General features: G+C 34.5%; 1 protein-coding gene across 1 annotated transcript in view; it reads right to left on the bottom strand.

Annotated features, from left to right (window-relative positions):
• Window positions 1-821: 821 nt before the first annotated feature.
• Window positions 822-10,086, bottom strand: part of CD2AP (CD2-associated protein) — a 140,292-nt gene continuing 131,027 nt past the window's right edge. Inside the window, exons 16-18 of the mRNA XM_006860532.1 lie at window positions 8,370-8,551; window positions 5,713-5,776; window positions 822-911 (exon numbers count right to left, since the gene is read on the bottom strand). Of these exons, the coding sequence (XP_006860594.1) occupies window positions 870-911; window positions 5,713-5,776; window positions 8,370-8,551 (288 nt within the window). The 3' untranslated portion in view covers window positions 822-869. The remainder of the gene's footprint in view (window positions 912-5,712; window positions 5,777-8,369; window positions 8,552-10,086) is intronic.

Here is a 10,086-nt window from a genome sequence, read left to right as displayed (position 1 = left end):
GCAGGACAATACAGCAGTAAGGTTGGTAACTGCATATGTGTGCTGTAGTTTCTAGGCACATCAAGTTAAGGGTTAAATGGTAGTAGTTTGAGAGTCCTCAGATATAGTGAATTTGAAATAAAGCTCTTATCTTCCTAAATATATTTAACAATCCAATCCCTTCTAACTAATTTTTTTTTTATGAACTCTATAGTGCAAGCAATATGAAATAATCTAAAAGGTGAAGAATTTATTTTGATTATTCCATTAGTTTTTACTCAATGCCTGGGTGAGTAATCTGGTTTATGGTTCGGACACTCCTATTTCATCACCCAACGTATAAACAGCACTGCAGACAAACAGGCACAACAGTGTACTTCTGGGTAAGAAAGCTCAAAGTAAAAATATATATATTTACAAAGTTTATATCCCTTATGTATTATGAGAAAAGTAGTGACTACAGTTATTATAAAGCTAATCTGCCCCTCTCAAATAGTATATTTTACAGATTACTTGTAAAGATACCACCATATTTATAGTATAGATCTTTTGAAAAAATAATACTACAAGTTTCAATAAAAAAAAACTATTATGAACTTTGTTTCCTTTTTATACATTCAGTAGTATTTTCAAGCAAACTAAAATTTTAAAAAAAGTTTGCAATTCCAGCACATTAAGAAATAAGGCCTCTTTTTTTTTAATATATATATATTGGCAAAACAAAATATATATAAAAAATTTACCCTCCCCCTATTTGTCTACAGCTTTTATAGTTCAATTTTTCTTTATCACAACACCAGTATTTGTTATTTCTATGTAACAAGTCAGTTGAAGTTAGCAGTGTTGCTTCCAGATTCCAGTAACATTAAGAACACTGGGTCCATGCCACCTTAGGAATACAGGACTGCTTTTTTCAGCTTCTCTATTTCCACCTAAAATAGAAAACAAAAATTGAGCAGTAGATATAGTATTTTATTTTAGTTGAAGTTTCTTTATTGGGGAATTGGTAGGTAGTTCAGGATAGAATTCTCACTGTCTATGAAAGAGATATCGCAGGTTTGATTCCTAGCCAGTGCATCTCAGGTACAGCCACCACTCTTTTGTCAGGGCAGGCTTGTGTGTTATAATGATGCTACTGAATATGTTCCAGCAGAGTTTCCAGACTACGCTAAACTAGGAAGAAAGGTCTGGTGATGAATTTCCAGAGAATCAGTCAATGAAAACTCTGATTCACAATGGTCCAATCCCACTGTACATGGATTGCCACTCAACGGCAGCTGACACGAGCTAATAAGTGTATTTTTCCCTACGTATCGTTAACATCTGATCTTACTTTCAAGCTTCTACATTTTATTTTCAGGGTATAAGAAATATGAAGAAGGTTCAAAAGAGAAGATAATGTCACAATTTTAAGTTCTTAGAATAGTGGATAGTAACAAGAGAAAAAGCAACTCTAGTTCTTTCAACCAGAAGAGTGGGAATATTTGAAAAAAACTATAGAAAAATGAGAGTCCTATAAAGAACCCTTAAAATCAAATTAACAAATGTGACCGATCTGTAATTAACCAAAGGAGAATGTACAAAACAGCAAAAATAATAAAGAAGAGACCAGGTTGGTTCTATGCTTTCACTAATGAGATTAAATCACTTAACCTCACTTAGTCTTAATTTACTTATCTGTAAACAGCTTAAGCTTTAGATTTATTTATTTGCAAAGCCGAAGAATCCAAGACCCAGTCCATATGTTAAAGGTATTTCTACTATTAATCAGACATCCTTCAATTAATAAAATTCTCAACTTAAGTAACTAAGAAAGAAGGACTTATTTAATACATTTTCACAATAAATACACAGATTTAAGTTTTATATATTACAAGTTACTAAACTGTGGATCAATGAGGTGAAGCAGAGTGCCACTGTTTCCATAGTAACATGGACTCTGCATTAGTAAAGGGTTAGGGGACTGAAGCTTTTCCATGTTCTCTTTCCATTCATTTAGAATTTTGATCATCCTTGACCTTTGACCAGGAGGTGCAGAATTATCCAGGCCTTGCCTTCTCCTGACATCACCATTTTTAACACACACGAACGCTGCATGCTGTGACTAACCTCTTACAATCAGTCATGATTAAATGAGGAGCACTTCTGCCATGTGTAAAGGTATAATGCTGATATGGCCTCGAGCTCACAGGGGATTCTACCCATGTAAGAATGATTTTCTAATTTAATTATCTTTCCAGTATTATTCTTTTACCAATATGATTATCAGCTATATATTTTAGAGGCAATGGTTGGGGGAAAACCTTAGTCTTCAACTAGATTGAGACAAGATGTTCAAGTCTTTATCCTGATGTGTCATTACTGTCTCTATACCAATAATATATTATCCAATTATATCATCTTAATGGGCAAGCATGGAAAGCATGAAGGGACAAATAAAACAAAAGCAAAAACAAAACACCTGGAAGAAAGAGGAAGAGGAGGTTGGAAGAATAACCCCATATATAGTCAGAAATTTTCTTTACAGATCACAGTATTAAATAGTTAAAAGTAGTACATTCATAATTTGGGAGGCGATATTTCTTCTTTAAACATATTATTTAAATACTTGAACGCCATATTAAGTGTGCTTTTACAAATACCAAGGGTCAAACTCTGACCATTAGGGAAAAAATTATAAAAAGCTCAGTGAAATACAAGTCAACTAGTAGCTGTTGGAATAATGAATGTTTATATTAAGAAATCACATCAAATAGCTCAAAACAGAAACAGGTCATTTTGTTGTTCTCATGATTTACATGACAAATTAAATTATATATATGCATTTATGCATCCTCGTGATGTAGTGGGTTATGCATTGTGCTGGTAACTGCAAGATCAGTGGTTCAAATCCACCAGCTGCTCCATGGAAGGACGATGAGGCTTTCTGCTCCTATAAAGATTGATAGCCTCGGAAACCCTATATAAGGTCACTATGAGAACCAATTTGAGAGCACACAACAACAAATGTATACTAAACAATGCAGTACTTTCTACTGCTGAGGTAGTGGTGGTGGTATGCTGTGGAGTCGGTTTCGACTGATAGCAGTCCTGCGTAGGGTTTCTAAGGCTGCAAATCTTTACGGGAGCAGAACGCTTCATCTTTTTCCCATGGAATGACTGGTAATTAGGTAATTAAATTTTTCCATGTATAAATATAAAATGTAAGGAATAAAAAGTCAAGAAATCATTTTTTTTTACTCTCAATTCTACATGCTACAAACTGTGAATTTAAACTATTTTTTTAGCATATTGCTGTTGTGTGCCAAGTCAGTTCTGACTCACAGCAACCCTGCATGGGGTTTACAAAGGCAGTCAGTGGACTTGAAGGTCTAACCTGCGGTTTCCAGTCTAGTGCTTAGCCTATAGTGCCACACCAGGGCTCTCTGTAACACATAATCTCTAGTACATAGTCTCTAGCAGATAATCTCCAACATTTATTAATTCAACAATAATTAGGTAACTAATGCATAGATGTAGTCCTGATGTGAGCTGGATAAGCACTGGACTGCTAACTGCCAAGGTTGGCAGTTTACACCTACCAGCTGCTCCTTGGAAACCCTATACTGGGTTGGTATACGTTGGAATGAACCCAACGACACTTAACAGCAACAGTCTGAACATAACACTATCCTAGTATCTATGGACAAAGATGAATCAGAAAAGGATTCCTCACAAACAGTTTTACAGTAAGATAGGAAAGTACTATTGATATCTGTTACAAAACTAAAAAAAAACAGTTGTCATCAAGTTGTTTCCAACTCATGGGGCATGTAAATTTGAAGGAAGACAAAATTACTTTCAACTGGAGGAAGACAAAGCTAATGATATGATGGTGACAGGATAAACTGGGCCTTGAAAATCTACAGAAAATATGCATGAGAAGATGAGGCAAAAGGACAATCCGGGAGAATATAGTGAGAAAAAAACTTCACATTAATCAACTATAAAGTACAAATTGAGGGTTAGCAAGTGAAGAGACCGAAATGAACTCGGACTAAGAAATAAAGGACCAGTTAGCCAAGCGAAGTCTGAACTTCATTCAGCAAGTTTTAGAAAGTTCCTGAAAGTGTGCGAGCAAAAAAAAAAATTGAGATTAACAATGAAAGAAACAGAGCAAGCTAAGCAGAACAGGACAGAAATAGTGGGAATAATAAAGAGATAAAAGTGAGGGAGAAAGCTAATAGGCCTGAAGGAACAGACGTAAAACAAAAGTACAATATCTGCAAATGTGCCATCAGCAGAAATAGAAAGTCAGGAAGAAAGAAAAGGAAGACAATCATGCTAAGTGTACAGTAGAACATCCAAGGAACCTACCTAATAGCTAGGAAAAGGTTAGAGGTTGGGAACACAAGTGTTTGTTAGATTTAGAGAGCAGATACATTAAAATTCATCCCTAGATTCACACGTTTAGATAATCCCTGAATGGATGTTCAGAGAGGAGGGCCCACGAGCAGGACTAAAGGAACACCCAGATTTAGGTTTACAAGAAAGTAAGAAAAGACACAAAGTTAAAGACAAAAGAACGCAGCATCACATAAACTAAGACACAGCCTTGAAAAGGTGGCAGTGGTTAAAATGTGAAAAGGTACAGAAATTAAAGAAGACAACTTTAGATTTGGCATCAGTACACCTAAAATGCAAGGATTTAGGATGCTTTTGTTGGTTTGTTTTACAGCAAATGAATCCTAATGAAAAAACAAAAGGATTATATAGATCGAGAAGGCAATTAGTTGGGCTTGAAAGGTGACTTTGTTTTTGAATAAGCAAAACTTTTTAGTATTTTCATGGTCAGAGGGAAAGAACAAATGTGTAGATATTTCAAATACAAAAGTAAAAGTGAAACATCTCATAATTTATAAATTACATTCACATATATGTATTATTTTTAACAACTAAAGCTAAAGGAGGTCAAGTGACTTGCCCAAGGTAATACAGTGTAATTTAATCCTAAAAGCAAAGAATCTGAAGTCTACATGCTTCTGTTAAACATTCCTGGCTCCACTGCTAGTTTCCTTATCCTCAAAATTAATATAAAAATCTATACAATTTATTTTGTATTCAATGAGGTACTAAACAGAAAACATCGAGTCTAATTGACAGATACTTAAGAACTCAAAGTTAGTCAATATTGTAATCAAGAATTGGACCTCAAGTCTTCCAAATGCAAGTTCCAAGTTCTCGCTGTTCTATAATGCCGACAAAAGAAAAAATGGCAAGATGAAATTCGGGAGGAGGATGAGATATTTAAATGAATGCCTCTGAAAGATGACAGGGCACAACTTTCTCTAAGATGGGAAGAAAGAAATATACAAATGGAGACTCACTGTAGAGAAAACACAAAAGGAGAAGTACACACCAGTCAAGGAACCAGTGTTGAGTGCAAAAGATCTGCAACTTGAGACTCATAAAAACCAATAAACGTGTTAGTTTTATTAATTACTATACACCTAATTCCTCACACAGTGCCTAAGAAAGTTAATGCTCAACAAATACTTTGCTGAGTGAATGAATGGAATGTGACAGGGAGTTAAGAAGAGATTAATTAAATGGCTATCAAAGCATCAGGGAGTGTTCAGCTGAAACATGACAGCATAATTTGTAATGAACTCAATCATCCAGTTGGGTTGGAGGGGAAAAAAACACATCTAGTTTATACAGACTGAAATCTCAATACTGGGAAAACAGAATTACCTCTAAATTACTTCTCATTGCCTTCTCTTCTTCCAAATCTTTTCGCAGTTTTTCTAGTTCTTTCCTAAATATAAAATATTTATTAGTGGTATTTCAATTAAACAATACATTTAACTAAAATGAACAGGATCTCTGTTGCCTACCCTTCCAGAATGTGGGAAATGTTTATACCTCCCAGAATGTGGGAAATGTTTATAAGGGAAATAACCATGCTGACAGAAAAATTTCCTGTTTTCTAGCTTGAATTGTTGAATACGACAGTTCAAAATGCCATAAAACCATGGCAAACCTATCTGAGATAAAGAAACTTAACAGAGCAACTCATGACTAAAAATAATAATAATAATAACTGCATATTTAGTGAGAATGTATTTCCTAGGATGAAAACATGTCCTAAGATAAAACAAACTAGTTTATTTGACAAGATGGCTGGACTTAAGTTTCTCTCTTTTTAAAAGATAAAATATTAAAGTCAACTAATCAATAAAGAAACAAAAATTTCAGCCAATAATCCCTCTTCCGTAACTTACATTTTCAGTTTTCTGTGCCCCTTTGTATTTTTTCACAGTCTTTTTTCCCTTCATAGCTCTAAGTATAGTCTATATTATGCCTTTTCACAAATTGTTTTTAAATCTGTTTATGCAGCTAGCTATATTTTAGATTTAAATAGCTGCATCTCTCAAACTTTGCAGTTCATTTAAAAAACAAAAGGGAGCTATAGATAAGTGATCTAATGAATAGTATTTATGTATTTATAAGTCATAATGAAATGATAATAAAGCAAAAATCTAACAACTCTACATCAGTCTAAAAAATAAAATATCACCAATAAGTGACCATCTCCAGTCCCACCTCCTCCTCTCCTCCACAGGAAACCCAACCCCAGATTCTGTATTCATTATTCTTTGACTTTGTTCTTATTTCCCATATATACAACTAAACCTTGAACACTATATCGTTAGGTTTTATCTGCTTTCAAGTTTATAGAAATAAAATAATACTGTATGTATGTCTCTAACTTGCTCCCCCTCCCCCATCATATTTTGGTTAATCTGCTGCTGTCATTGATTTATTTTTCACTGCTGTATAGTATTAATCTATCAAGCTATATCATCATATATTTCACCATTTTCCTGTTCATGCACTTCTTTGTTGGATTAAAAATAGACTCATCCATTTCATTTTATAAAACTATATACTTGAAAATAGCCTTGAATAGACTTCTAAAATATCTAAGATATGTAAATAAGTGTTTAAAAAATACATATAAAATATTCATTCTACAGCGAATTTAAGAGCACTTACATGCAATGTGTATACAGAAGCATTGTTGTTATTGTTATTATGTATCACTGAGTCGGTTCTGACTCACAGTGACCATGGAGTGCCTGGAGGGTTTGAACTGCTAGTGCTTATCCTATAGTGCTACACCAGAACTCTATGTAAGTATTAATTCATTAAACATAGCATACAAGGTCAATATAAAGAATCAGTAAATCAGGCGAGTTCTCTAACTGGTACATGGGCAGTGCCGTTCAATAAATACTTAAACAGTTGAATGAACTTACAAGCCATTTCTTATGTGTATATTAACAGCTGTGGAAAAAGGTTTCTAGAAACAAAACCAATCGACTGAATAATTGAAAGCCTACCGTGTATCAAATTTATAAACTGTTAGTATTGATTTTAAAAGTAGTCATTCAGGTTACCTTTTCTTTCATCCAAGAGATGTTTGCAAAAGAGCTCAGACTACAAATACCTCATATAGCTAATCTCAATACTGTTTTAAATGCAGAGCCCCATGCTGAGACTAGGAGGGAAGGTTGGTAATATCAAGCTGAGAAGCAACATGGGATTTCTCCAGCAATGACTCACATAGTGCAGCCCACAGAATTCCTTTAGAGGCTTCAAAGACGTCAAGAGAGGACAGCAACAAGAGAATTCTCAATCTCAGTTCAAATAATTAAATCACTTTTTAATCTATTTTACCTATTGGCTTTTTGCAGGATGATTTTTAAAATCTTAACAAATGCAAAATAAAATTCTAATATTAATGGCTACAGAAAAGATCTCTATACCAATAGAGAATATAGGTTACTCTTTTAACTCTGCTGTTTAAGAGTTGTATGGATAAGTATACAGCTGTATCTCTCAAACATAATAGTTCATTTCAAAAAAGAAACGAAGCTAAAATAGATGATCTTTACATTTTACTTTAGTTCTGCAAAGTTTCTAACTTTCAAGTATGGTATATCTTACAGAACAGCCTTAGAGATGATTCAGATCAACCCATTCATTTATAAACATCCAACTCCGCCCTAATAGAAACAGTGATCAAAGTGCTCTGAGAAGTTTAATACATAGATAACAAACCATATTCAAAATGAAATATGGCCTTTCCTATTATTTTTAGCAATAATGAGCCCCTGTGGCTGGTCAGTAGATTTCTAGCCTAAAATTGTACTTTTCTCATAATTGGCTACCGAAACAAGTTTTCCCATTCAAGCTAAATAAAAGGAGAAAAGTACTATTAGTAAAAATTTCTTTTGAAAACATACTTGTTCTATCAGAGACCCAGTAGAATACATCTTTACTATATGTGATTCGAAAGAATTCTTTAAGTTGTACTCATTAACGAAGAAAATAGGACAACTTACCCATGATCCTTTTTCAGTGCTTCTACAACGCACATCAATTCAGTAATCTGTGCTCTGAGTTCATCCAGGGGATTTTTTTTCCCATCCTCTATTCCTTTGGCTTTGATTTCTAACGGGGTTTGGAAACCAGTCATATTTGATTTACAAGAAGCACTTGCAGGTGTTGGAAGGTACGCAGGTGACTGAAAAAATAAATATTATATTTGTTTTCTGATGTCATTTGTATTTATATTTTTACATATTCAACACTGTATTGATAATTTAGTTAAATTTTTATACCAAAAAGATACATAATTAAAGCGTTCAAGGTAAAAGGTAAATTACAAACTTCTAAAAGCAATTTGCTTTAGAAACTGGAAACCAAAACCACCAAAGTGAATTACAATCACTGCTCACTCCTGGTGTGGTGCTACGGGCTAAAGCACTGGACCACGAAGGTCGGTGGTTCAAACTCTCGAGTCAGTTCTTGGAAACCCTATGTTGTTGAGTATCATGAGTCGGTTCTGACTCATAGCGACCCTATACAACAGGGTTGTTATATAAGAGTTGGAACCAACTTGATGGCACTTAACAACAAACAGCAGTATGTGAAATAGGAGTCCTGGTGTGGCATAAGCACTGGACTGCTAACCACAAGGTCAGCAATTCAAACCCACCAGTCACTCCTTGGAAATCCTATGCAGGGTTGCTATGAGTCAGAACCAACTCAAGGGCATTTTAACAATTAAACAGGACACTGAGAACTCCAAGGTGCTAAAAGGATTTTTAGCCTGACCAAAGTGAGTAATTATCCAGCCATCCTAATACAATAGATATTGTGAGGCTTTTGTGCAGTGTGTGTGTCACACACACACACACACCCTACCTGTGCCTCATCCTTCTCAAACTGTCTGCTATATAGTCAAGTACTGCAATCCAAAAGTATTCCCTTTTCTTTAAAATTCATTACTTTTTTAAGCAATAGTTAATCCCTACTCCAAGGACTTTTGCAGGAACAGAAGAAAGCCACCATTCATCTCTTATGATGGCCACTGATCACCACCACCTGGAGAGATTAATGGCATCAGCCGGAGACAGCCTGTCTAGCATGGTCAACCAAACCTTTTATAAATAGCAGATTCCTGACACTCCACAGGCCCCTACCTCATACCCCAAATCTCTAAAACTCCTCTCCCTGTTTTCCTCAGTAAATACTCTGCTCTTTGCTCTGAGCCCTGTCTCTGAATATTGGCTCTATCAGAGGTCAGTGATATGAAACCGGTTTTTGTTTGTTTGTTTGTTTGTTTTCCAGTTACAGCCATTGTTAAGATTTAACTTAGGAATGGTTTGTGCCTGGTAGGGCATCTAGAATCAAGAATCCACCACCATTAAGATGTTGTTTGCTCGTACACATTGATTATTTAATATTTCTTATATTCAAATAGCTTTAATTAAAAGTAATTATGAAGAATATAATAAATTTATGGAAGCATATAAAAAGTCCATGGCCTGACACCCTTATACTAGTTCACGAAAACAACAGCCAACCACTTTGCTGATAGCTGAAATAATCAAACTAAATATAAATGATATGATAGAAAAGCAGCCAAATGCTCTAAAATAAAATGGAGAAATGGTGTAAGATAAAATTATCAAAAACTATGTACATTTAATAGTTTAAAAAGTCAACTGTTTCATCTTAAATTATCTGTTTTATTTTAAATTCTTTTCTAAGCTC

This window comes from Chrysochloris asiatica, unplaced genomic scaffold (assembly GCF_000296735.1).
Source record: "Chrysochloris asiatica unplaced genomic scaffold, ChrAsi1.0 scaffold00038, whole genome shotgun sequence".
In the NCBI taxonomy this organism is placed as follows: domain Eukaryota; kingdom Metazoa; phylum Chordata; class Mammalia; order Afrosoricida; family Chrysochloridae; genus Chrysochloris; species Chrysochloris asiatica.
This window is presented reverse-complemented; position numbering and strand designations above follow the sequence as displayed.